At 43.4% G+C, this 19158-nt stretch overlaps 1 protein-coding gene across 2 annotated transcripts in view; it reads right to left on the reverse strand.

The window, feature by feature from the left end:
* Positions 1 to 1956: 1956 nt before the first annotated feature.
* Positions 1957 to 19158, reverse strand: part of LOC117815671 (bifunctional UDP-N-acetylglucosamine 2-epimerase/N-acetylmannosamine kinase-like) — a 29025-nt gene continuing 11823 nt past the window's right edge. The window contains exons 2-14 of one of the 2 annotated variants that reach the window (XM_034687521.1): positions 10068 to 10139; positions 9707 to 9855; positions 9356 to 9602; positions 8999 to 9206; positions 8755 to 8907; positions 8447 to 8659; positions 7626 to 7713; positions 7016 to 7226; positions 6537 to 6666; positions 6236 to 6457; positions 5697 to 5879; positions 3275 to 3391; positions 1957 to 3150 (exon numbers count right to left, since the gene is read on the reverse strand). In XM_034687521.1, the coding sequence (XP_034543412.1) occupies positions 2915 to 3150; positions 3275 to 3391; positions 5697 to 5879; positions 6236 to 6457; positions 6537 to 6666; positions 7016 to 7226; positions 7626 to 7713; positions 8447 to 8659; positions 8755 to 8907; positions 8999 to 9206; positions 9356 to 9602; positions 9707 to 9855; positions 10068 to 10139 (2229 nt within the window). In that variant the 3' untranslated portion in view covers positions 1957 to 2914. The remainder of the gene's footprint in view (positions 3151 to 3274; positions 3392 to 5696; positions 5880 to 6235; positions 6458 to 6536; positions 6667 to 7015; positions 7227 to 7625; positions 7714 to 8446; positions 8660 to 8754; positions 8908 to 8998; positions 9207 to 9355; positions 9603 to 9706; positions 9856 to 10067; positions 10140 to 19158) is intronic. The other variant, XM_034687522.1, reaches the window with a different exon arrangement.

Below are 19158 nucleotides of genomic sequence, written 5' to 3' on the forward strand. Positions count from 1 at the left end.
GGCAGGCAGCAGCAAGACGGCTCACAGGCAGGCAGCAGCAAGCAGCAAGACGGCTCACAGGCAGGCAGACAGACAGACAGGCAAAGCTAAGCAGTGTCACAAGACAGAGAAAGACTGCAGTACAGCCAAACGGTAATTCGGGAAACGGAAGAGAGGCAAAACAAGGCCTCCGCAAAACAGCAGTGGATCACTTACCTAATCTATTATCAGATAGAAGTGTACATAGTGTGTATATATCTGTAATAGTTGCCATATTTTATTTTAACTTTATTTTACTTTATTTTATTTTACCTTGTCATTGCTATTATTGTTGTTATTATATTTTTTAACTATGTTAGTACATTGTTGTATTCTCCTGTCCCGTGTATTAAGCTGCTGTAACAAAAGAATTTCCCCCAACGGGGGTCAAATAAAGTATATCTTATCTTATCACAGCTCCCCTCGCCAATCGGCCACAATAGCATCTAAATAGCAGATAAAATAACAACAGCCATCTTAATGAGCGCTACATGATTAAAGGCAGAATGAATCAAACGCCATTCAGCGTACATACCAGACAGGCGCTTCACAGCATGAACCGAGGGAGAGGGAAGCTTCCTGCTCCTTAGGCGGGGAGCTGCAATATCTCCAAAACACAAACAAACTTTGTGTAACAATTTACAAAAAGACTACAACAGCTGCTACCAACCTACCTGGGTCGGTGAACACTTGTGGAAGTGAGGCAACAGGACGGGGCGGAAAGAGCAAGAGGGGGCAGACTAGCCTACTGCCTCCCGTTTATAGGGTGCCCCCAGGCGGCGGTAGGCTAGTATTACCCAGAGGTAATAAGTTGCAGGCCTCATCCTGCTACACTTGTCTTAAGAGGGCTCTGGTCTTATCAAGACTCCCTGAAGGTTAAGTCCGCAGTCAACGCACCAGTTCTCAGGTGAAATTCTGAAGGAATCCACCAATGATTTTATGACCCGTCATCACAGCGGGTCTGTAGAGACCTGCTCAGAGGTTTCCTGACACTCACAAGCTGAGGTCTCACTTTATCTTTAATCTTATCTTTCTATCTTAAATGTAGTTAAATGACGCTCCATGTTAAAAAAGAACGAGTTAAGATGTATTTGATTTGTTCACATTGACAGTCCTTCTTCATATATCCATTAATCACTGCAAACAGGATGATATTTGGGATTTTAAAGGGGCTCTTTGTATTCCTTGTATTTTCAACTCCACTGACAATGGAGTACTTTTAGAAGTTAGACCGGCAAAAATACTTAAAGAAGACTTAAAAAGACTTAAGACAGAACTCTGATGGGAATTTATATTCATAAAAGACTACTGTTAATAGTTAATAGTTTTGGAATTCTAATCTCACTTTGAGACCTAAGTTCTCTCTCATGGTGACTTTAACTCTCACAATCCAGAATTGTTGGAGAACATCTCAAGGTGTGAATCGAGTGATTTAAATATGGCGTCTCAAAGAGACTGACACATAAAAACTGATGAAGGATGGAAAGATAGTTTTGACCTGGGGGGTTGCCAGACACTAACTGGAGGTAGCGAGATGTTTTTTTTTTAGTAATCTAAAATTTCATACAGTGTCCATTACTGTAAATATATATATATTTTTAAAGTAATTCAATCTGAAATCGAAACCTTGCAAATACATTTTTTCCATTAGTTTTCTGCCTTTCTTTGCAGCTAGATATCTCCTAAGGTTAGGACAATTAATTACTAAAGCATCAGTAACAGTGGTTAAATCAGAGTAGCACAGGAAACAAAGCCAAATGAGCTTAGGTGGCTAATTTTCTGCAGAGCAGCAAAATGAAGTGGGGTTGCCCTCTGGCAAGTGAAGGGATAGTGGGGGTCGCAAGTCTTTGGCACCTATATTTTGGGGGTCACTGGCTGAAAAGTTTGGGAACCCCTGATATATTTGTTTTCTTTAATAAATAACATCCACTCTGTGTGCATATCTATAACAAGAGTTTCATTTATTTGGAAAGAAACCAAAAGTTATTCCATTTAAAATGATCATTAAGCATGTAATGTACAATACGGCACAGAGTACCACATACAAAGAAAGCAGATGTTGAGATACAGAATATCTCGAGAAGGCGTAAATAAACTTTAGAAATCAGTCTCAAAGTTTGTAAGGTCTGTGGTAATGACTAATAATAAAATAATACAAAAGAAAAACAGAAATTGAACCTGGACCCTGACAGAACACTCAGCCCCGGGTCCTTGTCATCGTGTAGCAGCCATTATCATTTCAATGACACCCTCCAGCAAAACGTTTTTACTCCTTAACCTCAGATTTCATAGAAAGCCTTCACAACCAAAAGGAACTTTTTTCTTCAGCACTTATTTTCTCTCCCAGAACCTTTAATAATTTAATCACTAACATGACATGGAAATGTAACGTAATAACGGAAACTCCTATCCCACCACTGAGATTGAAACTTTTTAAAAAAGATATGAAAAACAGAAGAATTGAGAGAAAGCTTCAGGAGAATGTTTCAGAAATATTTTGGTCACGTATGAACCAAGCTTTCATCACGACAGACTTTTCCTCCGACATTATTTTAAGAGCAGCGAGGATTCAATTCCTTCAAGGGGACATTTTGGCTTGTTTGCTCTCAAGCTCGACTTCACTGGGAGGCATAGAAAATAAAAAAAGGTGGCATATCTGGCCCCTGCATTGGACCCACTTCACAGAACATGTATCACTGGCTAGATACAACAACTGGCACACCTCCATACTTTTAAAATGTGTTCAAATCCTGGCACTGGCATGATAGTTTTAATGTGTTGTCTTTCACTGAAGCCTTAAAAAATATCCCTTAGATGTGTTTCTGCATCTATCTGGTCAGTACTAGTTTCAGTTATCCAGTCATCTGGTCGGTAGCAGTCTCTCCTAGCGGTCTCTTTAATATGTCCTCCTGGTTGCGTAGTCCAACACCATGCTAGCTGCTCCAAGTAAAGCCGGCTCCTCCAGTTGTGACACAAGGACCTTGATGTTCTGAGCAGACATGAGGGCTTTCTCAGAGATGACATTCTGCACCGGAGCCTGGTAGTAAGAGGCCAAGACCCCCGACAGAATCACCAGAGAGGGGTTCAGCATGTGGAGGATGTTCACGATACCCACACCCAGAGCTGTGGAGGCTGGAGAGGGGAGAGAAGAGAAGACTTTTACAATAAACCCTCACAGTCACCGGTGACTCATAGTGATGTATCTCCATAATAAATAGATTAATAGAGTTGAAGTGTCCTTCTTCAGTGCTCTCACCTTTGTTGAGAACAGCCTCAGCTCGAGGGTTTCCCAGTTTGGCTGCACTGATGAGGTGTGCAGCAGTGATTGGCTCAGCCATCTTCATGTCCATCCCCTCCACCTTCAGCAGCTCCTCTGAGAGAAACAGACAAAAGCAGGTCAATGATAATCAATGATGTGAAGCTGAATGCGATGTAGGAGGAAAGCTAGATCTGATCTTGGTTTTCTTCTCTTTCTGAATTTTAAGGAAGTGAATTTGTGCAGTCTAGAAAGACTTTGTTTTTATTTATTGATTTATTTTAAATAAAACAGTGAAAAGATATAAAAGTGCTCAATATTAAAGATGTAGTTTTTCAAAGCAATAATCAAATAAAGTTATCAGGTATAGACTACAGTCATGGCCAAAAGTTTTGAGGATGACACAAATATTACATTTTCACAAAGTCTGCTGCTTCAGGGTTTTTAGGTGTTTTTGTCAGATGTTTCTATGGTATAATGAAATACAATTAGAAGCATTTCATAAGTATCAAAAGCTTTTATTGAGAATTACACAGAATTCATGCAATAAGTCAATATTTGCAGTGTTGACCCTTCTTTTTCAAGACCTCTGCAATTCTCCCTGGCATGCTGTCAATCAACTTCTGGACCAAATCCTGACTGATGGCAGTCCATTCTTGCATAATCAATGCTTGGAGTTTGTCAGAATTTGTGGGTTTTTGATTGTCCACCCACCTCTTGAGGATTGACCACAAGTTCTCAATGGGATTAAGATCTGGGGACTTTCCTGGCCAAGGGCCCAAAATCTTAATGTTTTGTTCCCCGAGCCATTTTGTTATGACTTTTGCTTTATGGCAAGGTGCTCCATCATGCTGGAAAAGGCATTCTTCATCACCAAACTGCCCTTGGATGGTTGGGAGAAGTTGCTCTCGGAGGACGTTCTGGTACCATTCTTTATTCATGGCTGTGTTTTTAGGCAAGATTGTGAGAGAGCCCACTCCCTTGACCGAAAAGCAACCCCACACATGAATGGTCTCAGGATGCTTCACTGTTGGCAAGAGACAGGACTGATGGTAGCGCTCACCTCGTCTTCTCCGAACAAGCCTTCCTCCAGATGCCCCAAACAATGGGAAAGGGGATTCATCAGAGAAAATGACTTTACCCCAGTCCTCAGCAGTCCAGTCCCTGTACCTTCTGCAGAATATCAGTCTGTCCCTGATGTTTTTACTGGAGAGAAGTGGCTTCTTTGCTGCCCTCCTTGACACCAGGCCTTCCTCCAAAAGTCTTCGCCTCACTGTGCGTGCAGATGCACTCACACCTGCCTGCTGCCATTCCTGAGCAAGCTCTGCACTGGTGGTGGCCCGATCCCGCAGCTGTAACACCTTCAGGAGACGGTCCTGGCGCTTGCTGGACTTTCTTGGGCGCCCTGGAGCCTGTTTGGCAACAATTGAACCTCTCTCCTTGAAGTTCTTGATAATTGGATAGACGGTTGACTGAGGTGCAATCTTACTCGCTGCTATAAACTTCCCTGTTAGGCCCTTTTTGTGCAATGCAATGATGGCTGCACGTGTTTCCTTGCAGGTAACCATGGCTAACAGATGAGGAACAATGGTGTCATGCACCATCTTCCTTTTAAAGTGTCCAGTCACTCAATCATGACAGATTGATCGCCAGCCTTGTCCTCATCAACACCCACACCTGTGTTAATGTGTGTGACACCTGTGTGTCATTGAAATGATGTTAGCTGGTCCTTTTGTGGCAGGGCTGAAATGCAGTGGAAATGTGTTTTTGGTGATAAAGTTCATTTTCAAGGCAAAGAGGGACTTTGCAATTAATTGCAGTTGAGCTGATCACTCCTCATAACATTCTGGAGTATATGCAAATTACCATTATAAAAACTGAAACAGCAGACTTTGTGAAAATTAATAGTTGTGTCATTCTCAAAACTTTTGGCCATGACTGTACATGACACAAAAAAGATTAGAGAAAGAAAGTCCCAAGGGAGTAAGCCCCCCCTCATGGGGTGCACATAGTCTGATTGACAATGGGACAGCTGTTATGTATGCCCAAAAACAGATAGGGTTGGCAGAGGAGAGCCCAGTTTTATGTGTTCTACAAAGCCTTCTTAGTAACAGAACACAGCTAGAAATGAGTGAGTGCAGAAAAGCATCAGCATGAAGTTTACAATTCATAAATGGTTCAAAAATGACTTCAGGGTTTCTTCAATTTATAAATGTAGCAGACCCCAATAAATCTACAAACCTTCATTGGTTGAATCATTTCTTTCTGCACATTTAACAGCAGAAGACACCATTTTTAAAACACTTTTCAGAGTGAGCACATCATTTTCCTTAAGGACACACTTTTCTAATTTACTGTAAATTTTAACTGTGAAACTGAGACTCAACTCTGCAGCCTCACACAGATAAAACAAACATCTCACCATCGTGCAGCCTTTTTGCCTCTTTCTGCAGAGCAAGGCCGGACGCGTAGGACTCTATGCACCCTCTGCTGCCACATGGACAGTCAGGGCCGTCCATCGATACCATGATGTGACCCAGCTCTGCAGCACAGAAGGTACTGCCATGGACCAGCTCGTTCTGGTGGATAATCCCTCCTCCAACACCTGCATGCACAGACACAAGATATTACCTTTCTATTATCCTCAGAGCTGTTAGGTAACTGGTTAATAAGTCGATTAAAGAAGTCAGTACACTCTATTTGTTTGTTTCTTAAGCATGAGAGTGGGATCAGGATTACTGTCACACAGCTGAATAAATATCTTGGAAGGTCCACATACTGGATGTCACAGGAACACAAATATCTTAGAATTGACAAGGTGTCATAATGCAGCTTGCTGTTTCTCTTAGGTTGACAGACGATAGAAAGGCTCTCACACTGAAGTGAAGGCTGGTGATGAACTTTTCTTTCACAGCAGCATCTCTCACCAAACACTCAATGACTTCAAACTGAAGTTCTCACCTGTTCCTGTTATGATGGTGACAAAGTCCTGCACTCCCTTCCCGTGACCAAACTTCCTCTCAGCCAGAGCGGCACAGTTGCCGTCATTGTCCACCCAGACGGGAAGGTGCAGGGCGTCAGAGATGGGTGTTCTCAGGTCCACAGAGGACCACTCCTGGATCAGCTCTGTGGAATGAAGGACCACACCTTCCTGCGGGTTCACACGTCCGCCTGTGGACACTCCTGAGAAGTCGAAGGTGGAGCTTTTAGATCAAAGTCTGTGGATTTATGAAAGTGCGACTGGAAGTGTGTTGATTCTTACCGATGCCCAGCAACCTGCAGTTGAGGCCCACGGCGTCCCGCCTGGCATCCTCACATATTTTTAATAAGAGCTGCATCCTGTCCTCATAAGTCTTTGGATTGGGCTGGAAGTACTTCTTTATGATCTTACCCTGAACAGAAAAGGAGGGAGCGAGAGGTGGAGAGGACGGAGAGGTAGCAGGGGAAAGAGAGAGAGGAGAAAAAGGGAGCCATATTACTGCTGTCGAGCTATTATGAGGTAAAGAGGTGGGCTTTGAGCCTCCTAGCAGACAGCTACAGTGTTCCCACCTGTCAATCAAGTCAGCTGTGCCTCTCATTGGAAGACTGGTAATCTCAATATCTTTGAAATTGCTGCGTTATAAAAAAATGAGCCCTTTCTGCATTTTGAAGGATTGATTGATGTAAATTAAATCCTTACCAACACTTAAACCTAAGAAAACACACGTAGAATCAAAAAGAGATACAGTGTATGCAGTTTACCCTCTGGCAGATGATAGCCACTCTGAGGTTGGACCCTCCCAGGTCGACAGCCAGAGCCGCCTGTGTCTCCAGGATGTGGTCGATGTCCTGGGAGTTGGAGTCTTTCACAGGAGGGAAGCAGAAAGACTTCTGGAGGGACTCATCCAGGTCAATGGTACGCAGAAACTTGAGAATACGAGGCACTGCGTTACCATCTCCGTAGATTTTAGAGCTGATGGGAAACAGAAAAATACACCTGTGTTCATATCATTCATAAAACGGAGACATTGAATCAGGTTATACTAAAAGAGTTGTGTCATCTAAAGTCTTTTCTGCTCTGCTGGGAAAATCAGGAGAAACTACACTGTGACAACCAGAGGAGACAAACCTCTGCAGCCCACCTCAACGCACCCGTCAGAAAGGAGCGGGCGAGTAGACTGCATTTAAGACTGACTTCATATATACAGTATTTACCAGATGAGGCCGTCTACCTTGAGATTTCACCTGCTGTTACTCCTCTAGATATAAATATGCATTATTTGCTTCTATTGTTGTTGAAATTCTTTGAAAAACAATAAAAGTAAACATGAGAGGATAGAGACACACAAACAGACACAGCACTCGGTCATACCAGGGGTATCTCTTTCCAAACTGCAGCTCCAGGGCGTGAAAGACCTTATTCTGAGAGTCCGCATCCCTGACATGGAGAACGTTTTCACCTGACAAAGAAGTAGAAGAAGAAGTTAGGATGAACAACCTGGATGGACTGATTCAACAGAGGAATGTTCTCTGTGTATGGTTTATTGTTATCATGTAATCTGTGGATCAACATGCATGGAGCATGAAAGGGGCACATGGTAAGGTTTCAGCACCATCTATGGGTCACATGCTGAGTCTTTAATGTCTGATATGATGTAACCAACAGCTTGTGATTCAGACTCATTAGATCAGGGGTTCCCAAACTTTTCAGCCCTGGACCCCCAAAATAAAGGTGCCAAAGACTTAGGACCCCCACTGTCCCTCAAAGTGATTTAATGTGTCTTCATTTAGCTGCTCTGCAGAAAATGACCCTACCTATATGAGCATGTGTCTGTGTTTCCTGTGCTGTTATGAATGAACCTGCTGCTACTGATGCTTTTGATAATGAACTGTTCACTAACCCTAAACTTAGGAGTCACCTGGGTGTGTTTCATATGACTTTATGCATTTAGAAACATTATGAAAGACTTCCTGGGTGATTTGGATCAGTGATTTCTTTTTACTTCTTATGAAAGCAATGATAACTTGCAAAGTGTGTTTTGAGTACACACTTAGCAAAACTCAAACAAGCTTTTTATCCTGATCTGTGAGGAACTTTTTGACTGAGCTCCTCCTGATCTAGCAGAGGGAGAATCAGGAACATGGCAGCTGGAGGGAGTAGCAATCCTTCTGTTATCTGTTTGGTCTTCCTACCTGTTTCTCTGCCAGTCTGTCGTGAGCCCAGGTTTATGACAGGTGTGCCAAAGGCCCCGGCCTCTCGTACTCCACAGCTGCTGTTTCCAATCATGCATCCGGCGTGACACACCAGCTGGATGAACTGCTCGAAGGGAATGTGCTTCACTGCCCGAAAGTTAGGGTGCTGCTCGATGCCCTTCTTTCGCATCACACGCACCATCTCTTTACTCCCTGTTTACACAGACGGACAAATATGTGTTCATTAATTCAATCAGTAAAATGCAAGTTAAGAGAAATGAAGTGAGGAACCAGTCACTGGAACTCACCAGCATCGATGTTGGGGAAGAGAATGAGGGTCTTTTTGTTGAAGGAGATCAGAGCGTCCAGCATCAGACCATAGATCTTGATGGAGTGCTGGATGTCGGTGGTAACCGGGTGCTGCAAAGCCACAATGTAGTCATGGTCCTGCACTTTGTCACCTGCAACATGAATGAATAACCCACCATCAAAACACACACAGCTCTAAAATCTCACATCATATAATCGTCCCACGGCTGTGTCCCCACGTACCCAGCCAGCTCCTGATCACATCCATGTAGTCGTCTCTTCGGTGAGTGGACAGCAGCTTGTCATACGAGGGGCAGCCGGCCAGCAGGATGCGAGCGTGGTCCTCACACATGGCGATGAGGTGCTGCTCTGCCATGCGTGTGCAGCACGCGTGATAATGGGCCAGTTTACTAATGGAATGACGGATTGAGTCATCAATCGTACCACTCACCTGGGAAAGATGCGAAGGAGACAGAGATCTTAAATGTTACCTATCATTATTAACATGAACCTCAAAGTTCTTGCACACAAGGATCAGATTATATGCAATTTATATTTTGGATGTAAAATCTCTTGGATTTGTGATCCCTGCCTCCACACCTCTCCTCCTTCCAGGTGAAGTATTCTAATGTTCATCAGCGCTGCAGCGGTGGCTAGAGCCAGCGCGTCGAAGCGGTCACCATGCACGATCAGGATGTCAGGGCGCAGCCTCTGAAGGACATCAGGGAGCTTCACCAGAGCCAGACCAACGCTCTCCACCATGGCTGCCTCGTCCTCTCCTCTCACAATGGTGTGAAGCTTGGATTTGATGTCAAAGTCATCCTGCTCAATCATACGAAAAGTGTTTCTGGAGAGTGGAGAGAAAGCAAGGTCATGTAGAGGAAGAGTTTAAAAGATGGAGTTTAGCTCAACGTGCATTAAAGACGGAAGCTGTAGAGGAGCTGATCTTACCCGTAATCATCGATGAGATGAGAGCCGAGCACCACCACGTCCAGGTCAAACTCATCAGGGTGGGATTTGAGCCCGAACATGATGGGGGCCAACTTGGAGTAGTCCGCTCTGTTGCATGTCGCCACACACACCTTTAACTTTCTCTGACACTTCACCACAGACACACAGAAACATAGACACATAGACAGACACAGACACAGACACACACACAGACACACACACACCATTAACTGATTAGATCCAGTTTTGTTGGCTTGACATAAACACTCCTCCCTCCTCTGCTGAAAGATGGCCACCTCTACACCGCCCTGTTCTCTAACCACATCCTGTATATGATGATTTATTTGATGTCATCACACACCTGATTCTGCTCATCCATGTTCTTCCTCTCCATCTTGTCTCTGCTTTTTTGCGTTCTCAGATAGTACAGCTCCTGGAAAACAAAAGAAGACGTGAGGTCCGATCAGGTTTTTCGTTCAGCCTCATGTTATACCTTAAATGTCCAAACAAACCCACCCACAGGTCATACTCACTTGGGCCTTCCAAATATTCAGATGCTGTTGCATGAAAACACAACAGAGCTACGCTAAAAACGTTTTGCATTGACATTCAACAACACATGCTAACTTAAGATATGGTGAGAACATGCTGCAGCGCTTTGCATGGCAAGGCAAAGGTCACATGCACACCTGGTACACTCTGTTCACATGACAGAGGAAGAGGACTCTTAGTGGAGGATAAGTAACTCTACAGCTGAGACTGAAGTCACCAAATCAGCTACGATGGTGTTCGGGTAAAAACGTGAGGGTTCACATCTCTGATTCTTCTCCATCCTCCATTTGTCTCTCCATTTGTGTTGACGCGTGTTCAAAAGCTTACTAGTGTTTCTTTCCTGTAGCTGCTGAAGTTTGAAACTAGGGATGGGCAATGATTTCTGAATATTCAAATATTTGTTCATTTTGTAAAAATCTAAAAGTTACTTTGAATTTTTTTTTATTTTAAAAGTTAAATTTTTCATCATTCTTACCGGTGCCTGGTTGTAATACGGTATTCCTTCCAGACGGTGGCTACAGAGCGTCTCAAAGCTGTTTGCTAACCGCATTAGTAAACAGAAGAAGAAGAAGAATGCTAACTGCATTAAACACAAGTACTGCTTAGTAGGTACTGCCTACTGCATACTGCGTTTGAATATAGTCTGTAGTATGACTGTTCTGTTGGATCTGGTCTGCAGGATGCTGGGCCAGACGTGACTGTGTTTCCTGTTTCAGAAAGCGGAAGTAAACAACGACCAAGCTGACAGAGAACCTGCTTCTCTAGCATCACTTATGATTTCAAAAGTTAAGAAGTGGTTTATATGAGATTTAATAGTTTTCAGAGCACCTAAAAACTGAGTGCCTCCATCAAATAATAAGAAGAAAGAAAAAGCAGAATGAGCGCTGTGCATTCTGGGAAACTACTGGTCCGATCAAGCGGCAACCTCTGGTCTGAAAACATGAGTCCAATGCGGAAGTGCTAAAACCTGCAGTTCATCGAGGATCCGCTTGAGGCTGGCTCTGGGAGTACCAGAAACCACATGTTGTGGAGTTGTCAAAATCTTATATATATATATATATATATATATATATATATATATATATATATATATATATATATATATATACATATATATATATACATATATATATATGATATGTACGTAAGAATGTTTAACTCTTGTATTCTTCCAGTCTAAGTGTCTTTACATCTTTACAGCAGAAATAAACATGTTTACAGTCTGGTTCAAAAGACAAGTGTAGTCTGGATAGCTCAGTTCTCGATCGACACACACTGTACGGGGGGGGGGGGGAATCTTTCATAACACTGCAATTTTGAAGATATTGAGATTAAGAGTCTTCCAATGAGAGGCACAGCTGACTTGATTGACAGGCAGGATCACTGTAGCTGTTGGCTAGGAGGCTCAAAGCCCGCCTCTTTATGTCACACTGGCTCGACAGCAGCAATATGGCTGCCGCCGCTGATTGGCCTCAAAGCAGCGCTTCAGAAGTAGATGGATGACGTCACGGAGACAACGTCCATTATCGATACAGTCTATGACTATTACACACGTATTTCCAGAGACTGAGAATGGCTGTAAAATGTAAACGCACACGCCAAGCCGCGTCACGAAAACACTGACATAAAGATGGAGACAGACGCTGTCAGTGCCACTACTAGCAGCACCTCCTCCTCCTGCTGCTGCTTAACCTGACTGCCACACAAACGGCTGTTAATGGGACTGTTAGAATGACCCTTTAGTGGCTGGATGATACAGCAGGCATGATGAACAAAATCACAGGCGGTGGTTCAGGTGTACCACAAACTGGTTTATTACACAAACAGCCACAGCGACATCAGACACCAACCAACAACGAACACAGACAGATTATGACTGGAACCTTTTATACTGTGGCACTAATTGGCCTCCTGGACCAAACCATCTGGAGGTGTTCACAAATTATTTATTCTGCTCTCCATTAACTTAGACACCTTCCCCTGTTCCTGACTTTATGTCACCAATTTTAACAACATTTTAGAATTCCCACATTTCCTAAAATACATCTAAAACATGCCATTTAATTGATTCCCTTCCCCCCTGACCAATTTGTGCTCTGGTCCCACCCCGGAACCTTTATCTGGGTGTCCATTCCTTGGGGAATCTTTTAACCGGAACACCCTGGAGCGGACACAGAAGGGCTGTTTCCGAAACGGCCTGCTACATACTACTTACTAATGTAGTAGGCAGTAGGTATTGCCTACTACATACTGCATTTGAATTTAGTATGTAGTATGACTGTTCTGTTCGATCTGTCATGCAGCATGCTGAGCCAGACTTCGCTGGATTTCCGGTTTCGGAAAGCGGAAGTAAACAACGGCGAAGCCGATAAATAAAAAGCTTATTTAGCATCCATTTATGATTTAAAAAGTTAGGAAGTGGTTTATATGTAATTTGATAACTTTCACAGCACCCAAAAACGGATTTCCTCCCGTCAAAAAATGAGGAAAAAGAAAAAGCAGAACGAGCGCTGTGCATTATGGGAAACAGTACGCGAGGAAGACTGGCCCGATGCATACTGAGATATTTTCCCGAATCAGTAGACATCCGGGGAGTTTTGGCATACTGCAGATTTTGCTCTTGTTCACATACTACTTACTACATACTGAATTTTGGACATATCAGTATGTACTGCTAGTATAGTAGGCGATTTCGGAAACAGCCAACAGCAACCACAGGTAATCCTTGATGCTAGGAGACAGCTAGGGGCGCTGCAGCGCGTGTGCGACCCAGCAGTCCTCCTGTCCTGGTACTTCACTCTTATTTATTGTTTTTATTGTTCTTGATTTACTGAAGCTGAGGTAAGTCAAACAAACAATTTCGACATATTCGCACTACTGCCCTGGCACACTTTAACGTTAAAGGTGACATATCATGCAAAATTAATTTAATGGTTCTCTACCTGAAATATGTGTCCCTGGCATGTCTACAAACCCCCCGAAAATGAAAAGAATCCATTCTGCCCCTGTTCTGATTTCTCCACCTTTCTGTAAATGTGTGCTGAAACGAGCCGTTTCAGTTTTCAGTGTTTTTGTTACGTAACAACAATATCCGGTCTGTAACGGAGTCAGAGCTCGGAGCTTGTTCAGCCCATAGACTGTATAAAATACAACTCAACCCCTCCTCCGTTTTTCATTCCCTGCACACATGTGTGCTAACAAGGAGCTTAGGAGGGAGGCATGCTAGTTGTAGGCTGTCTTAATAAACAAAAAGGTCGGTTTTACTCCCCACGTCTGCAGATTTGAAGATCTAGTGGATGATTTTTATTTTTCATGGATAAGTGCTAGCGCTAGTTAGCATAGCCACATAGCTACATGTTCGTAGCTGTGTACCAAGACACACGTCAACATACTGACAAATAAAACAACAAGAAACACTAAATCTGTGACCAATCCTTCAGAAAGGTCCTGCTGCAGGCGCCTCTCTGTCAGGATCAGATTCTGGATCAGATTCAGAGGGTTGAAGTAACGCGGGTCTGTGAGCAGCCGTGTATATTCAGCCAACATGTAAACATTAGATCAACGTGCTGGAGAGCCGAGGCACATCCACTTCCTGAGGGGGCGTGGTCAGAGAGAAAACAGAGTGTTCTGAGCAGGACTGAAGAATAGGGCTTTTCAGGCAGACCAAAATCTGATTTCAAAGTGTTTTTTTGAGCATAAACTTTAAAGACATGTTTTGGGGACCTCTTAGACCAATATATATTGATGAAAAAAGCGTGATATGTCACCTTTAATACAACCACCCACATATTCATATTCACTGCACACATGATTACTTCTTGCTGACGTTAAACATCGTATCGCCGAGCCTTCTAACTCTCCTCTCTTCTCCAGGTGGAGCAGCGCCCCCACGCCGGCAACCCCCGGACAACCACACCTCAACCACGCACTACGGTTTGCCTAACTCCGGCTTAATTCCTTAATCAATAAATAACAATAACAACAACAAATGTGCAAATACGCAATGTGCAAATGTACTGTGCAAAGATCGCTAATAAAGTGCAAAGTGCCATCAATACTGTGTGTTGTTTATTAAAGTGCAATGAGCCCAAACCCTGGTGCAATATTTACAACACAACAGCCGTCCGTCATGAGTAACGAAGGGCTCTTTGTTACAGGGAAAGGTGTGTGTTTGTGTGTGTGTGTGTGTGTGTGTATGTGTGTGGGGGGGGTGAATATTCGAACAATCGTTGAACAGATGCCAAGGATTATTGAATAGTGTTTTAGCTTGAAAAGGCGTTCACCAACCCTCCTTTTGTTCATGAGTGGGTGCAGTCTACTCGTGATGACAGAAACTACAGAACGAGTACAACAAGAATTTGTGGTATACCACCTGACATGAAAAAGCAAAACCAAAAGACTTGTCTTAAGAGGGCTCTGGTCTTATCAAGACTCCCTGAAGGTTAAGTCCGCAGTCCAGACACTTCTTTTATCTGCTGCGGTTTACGCCAAATGACGTGTTTCCACTGAAGCCATCAAAGTGTTGAGCTCTAAAATGTGTGAACACACCAGTTCTCAGGTGAAATTCTGAAGGAAAGCCAGTGTGTACTATTAATGTAGGTGGAAATGTGGAAAGTCACAGGCACGTCAGATTCCACAGCGGATTGAGTGTTTGGAATTTACAAACCGCTCCCGAGGTCAGATTAGTCCACTGACTGAGATTTCTCCCCTTCACTCCTCTGCTCTCTGGGAAAGAGAATGAAGGGTCATTGACATCCGAATGAATAACAAACAGATTGCAGGAGCAGACCAAAAAAAAAAAAGAGTTCCCACTTTGCCTCCAAGGATGAATTCCCTCGTATTTCACAGTGTGACACAACTCAAACCAGAGTTAATGTTTTATACATTGTAAAAAAGCTTGCCCTCCGGGGACTGTGGTGTGTCATGTGATTTCAGCTGCATAAAGAATGCTGCCAAACATCAGAGTCATAAAATATCAACTTAGAGCAATGTATTCTCTTCAGTCTCACAAGGATTCAACTTTAAAGGTGACATATCATGCAAAATTGACTTTTTAATGGTTCTCTACCTGAAATATGTTTCCCTGGCATGTCTACAAACCCCCCGAGAATGAAAAGACTCCATTCTGCCCCTGTTCTGATTTCTCCACCTTTCTGTAAATGTGTGTGAAACGAGTCGTTTCAGACTTCCGTGTTTTTGTTACGTAACAACAATATCTGGTCTGTCACAGAGTCAGAGCTCAGAGCTTGTTCAGCTCATAGACTGTATAAAATAATACTGAATCCCTCCTCCGTTTTTCATTCCCTGCACACATGTGTGCTAACAAGGAGCTTAGGAGGGAGGCATGCTAGTTGTAGGCTGTCTTAATAAACACAAAGGTCAGTTTTACTCCCCACGTCTGCAGATTTGAAGATCTAGTGGATGATTTTTATTTATCATGGATAAGTGCTAGCGCTAGTTAGCATAGCTACATAGCTACATGTCGTAGCTGTAGCTGTGTACCAAGACACACGTCTACATACTGACAAATAAAACAACAAGAAACACAGAATCTGTGACCAATCCTTCAGAAAGGTCCTGCTGTCTTTCTGGTAGAGGTCGGTTTTACTCCCCACGTCTGCAGATTTGAAGATCTAGTGGATGATTTTTATTTATCATGGATAAGTGCTAGCGCTAGTTAGCATAGCCACATAGCTGCATGTTCGTAGCTGTGTCCCAAGACACACGTCTACATACTGATAAATAAAACAACAAGAAACACTAAATCTGTGACCAATCCTTCAGAAAGGTCCTGCTACAGGCGCCTCTCTGTCAGGATCAGATTCTGGATCAGATTCAGAGGGTTGAAGTAACGCGATCTCTGAGCAGCCGTGTATATTCAGCCAACATGTAAACATTAGATCAACGTGCTGGAGAGCCGAGGCACATCCACTTCCTGAGGGGGCGTGGTCAGAGAGAAAACAGAGTGTTCTGAGGAGGACTGAAGAAGAGGGTTTTTCAGGCAGACCAAAATCTGATTTCAAAGTGTTTTTTTGAGCATAAACTTTAAAGACATGTTTTGGGGACCTCTTAGACCAATATATATTGATGAAAAAAGCGTGATATGTCCCCTTTAAGTCGACAAACAGTGGAACAGCAAGATATCTGTCTCTCATTGACGTCAAAACCACGAGAATTCTTCAAGAATGATTGTTTTCCTCAAAGAAAGAACCACATCTACAAGAAAGAGCAGACTCAAGCTACGGAGGGGCGTTTCAACAATGTGGACGTCTCATACTAAGTTTAAACTTTGGACACTTTTTTTTCTCTCAAACACCAGAAAAAGACACAACAGCTGTGTGGTCTGTCGTGCTTTGGTAACATGTGAGGCACATCTGGGAGTACACACACACACACACACACACACACACATCACATGCAAAGCAGAGTCTCAGCTGACAGCCAAAGAGGAGGAGGAGGAAGAGGAGGAGGAGGAGGAGGAGGAGGAGACCTCTGACGATGAGGACAAAATGGAATCATGACGTCAGTGGCCGATGATGAAATGACAAACTGGTCTGCAACCTCCAAACCTCCCTCCCTGGCGTCCTGAGTTCCTGTGAGACGGATTCAAACTGAACCAGCTTGTTTCAAAGAGGAAATGAGCTATGATGTACGACTCGTTCACATCTTCCTGAACAATAGACGGCGTCTCATGCAAACCCTGTGCTGTCCCTCCCTAGAGATAGTAAAGAAGTTTACATATAGCCACACCTTTAGGGATGGGAATCAAACACATGTTCCAGCTACCCTATAGCTTAATGGTTCCCTTATATATGCCTTCTTCCACTTGGCTCTGTGTGCCTTGCAATACAATAATGTCATATATTGCGAGAGGCGGTCAGCGCTAACGACAACTGTGGAAGTTGAGGAAGTAATCATTTGTGGATGCAGCTCGTTATAAAACATCAGTAGCGACATGTTTGATGCTCCACACTGCCGGTGTTTCACTTTAGAGAGTGAAACATGCAAAGAGTCGTCGCATAAGGCACATCTTGTGACTCCACCACCCCGAGACTGACAACTTGACAAAATGTTAAATACTTGTAATGTGCCTCTAAAGGTGCATTTCGACCAAGAGTTCCGGGGTCTTTTAGCCCCCAGAACTACTTTCCCCTGAACTAAAAGGTTCCTGTCTCCCCATTGTTGTCTGCGTTTCGACCGCGGGCTGAAGTCTCGGGTAGATTGTGCAAATCAGGCCAGTGACGTATGGAGGAAAAAAAGTAAATGCACTACACCACCAGACCAGTAGAGGGCAGTAAAACAAAGAGGAATGCCATTCATCACAGATGACACTATAGAAGCAGACGGACAGGCAGGTATCATTATGAGCAACACAACAGTTAGCCTGTTAGCATGAAGAGACTCAACTGGTCTGTTTTAGATGGTGCTATATTTCATCACAGATGGATTCACTAAATCAACACGTGAGAGGAGATAAGCGCGAGTAGCAAAGACGTTTCAACACGCCTTTAAAATCCTTTTGAACTCAAAAAGCCGTGGCAGAGATCGGCCGGTGTTCTGGTTTAAACAGCGACCCTGTTAACTGGAGACTCTCAGCCGGATGCATCCCTCAGGAACGTCTTTAGACGATCATTAAATATCTGATGAGGATATTTTGAAATCTTAATAAAAACTAAACTAGATTGCATTCCCAGGAACTCCCTCTGTGTTTCAACAGCTGTGTAAACTCCACAAACACTGACACGTTCAGCTGAAGGTCTCCAGTTTACAGGGTCACTTTTAAAACCGGAACACCGGGAGAAACGCATTCACGGTGGGCTGAGAGAAGACTACTGTTACAAGCTGCTAAATCAAGAGAATCACAGCTTCTTCTTTTGAAAAGTACACACACATACAAAAAAGATAGAAGAAATAAAATAACAGAATAAAAACACTGCGGTTAATCTAACAATCAGACACGTTCGGCATTGCAGGCCCTGCACCCCGAAAGTCCCGGGACCTTTGAAAAGTACTACCCCTCTAGCAGGGGCTTTTTAGGGGGGAGATTATTACCAATGCAAACACAGGACTACTCTTGCCCAACTTAAACCGGATGTTGTCACACACCCCAACCTGAGCACGTTCATCCTGACGTTACAGCCAATGACTACAAGACAGCAACAGACTCCTCTGGTCCAACAGACAGCGCAACCCTTTGTTTGTTTAATAAAGTAAAACCAGACCGGAGTCCACAGCACGTTTCCTTCACGTCAAGCTTCAAGATCCACCAATGATTTTATGACCCGTCATCACAGCGGTCCGTAGGGACCTGCTCAGAGGTTTCCTGACACTCACAAGCTGAGGTCTCACTTTATCTTTAGGGGGTAATGTAGATAAATGATGCTCCATGTTAAAAAAGAACGAGTTAAGATGTATTTGATTTGTTCACATTGACAGTCCTTCTTCATATATCCATTAATCACTGCAAACAGGATGATATTTGGGAATTTTGAGGGGCTCTTTGTATTTCTTGTATTTTCAACTCCACCAGTTTTTTTAAAAATGAAAGCCGACATGTGTCCTGGTCTGTCTTAACGCCCTGAAGAAGCTCTGCTTTTCAGTTTTAGTTCTGTTAAATTATAAATAATGTTGTTTTCATGGTGGCCCAGTTAGATTCACTGTCTCAGTGTTTCTCATCCTTTCAGTTCAAATCAAAAACTCCTCCTCCCTGATGATGAGCTGCTGTCAGACTGAGACCGTCAGTCTCTCTCTAACCCTGCAGAGTCCTGTAGTGTAACCTGATTTTCACTCAGCTCAGTGTGACTTCAAGCATCACAAGACAGCATCAGCAGCCAGAGTCATGGTACCGTGGGGTGGGGACGCATGCAGAAAGCAGAGGCAGGGATGACACAGCAACAGAA

Source organism: Notolabrus celidotus, chromosome 7, assembly GCF_009762535.1.
Source record: "Notolabrus celidotus isolate fNotCel1 chromosome 7, fNotCel1.pri, whole genome shotgun sequence".
NCBI lineage: Eukaryota > Metazoa > Chordata > Actinopteri > Labriformes > Labridae > Notolabrus > Notolabrus celidotus.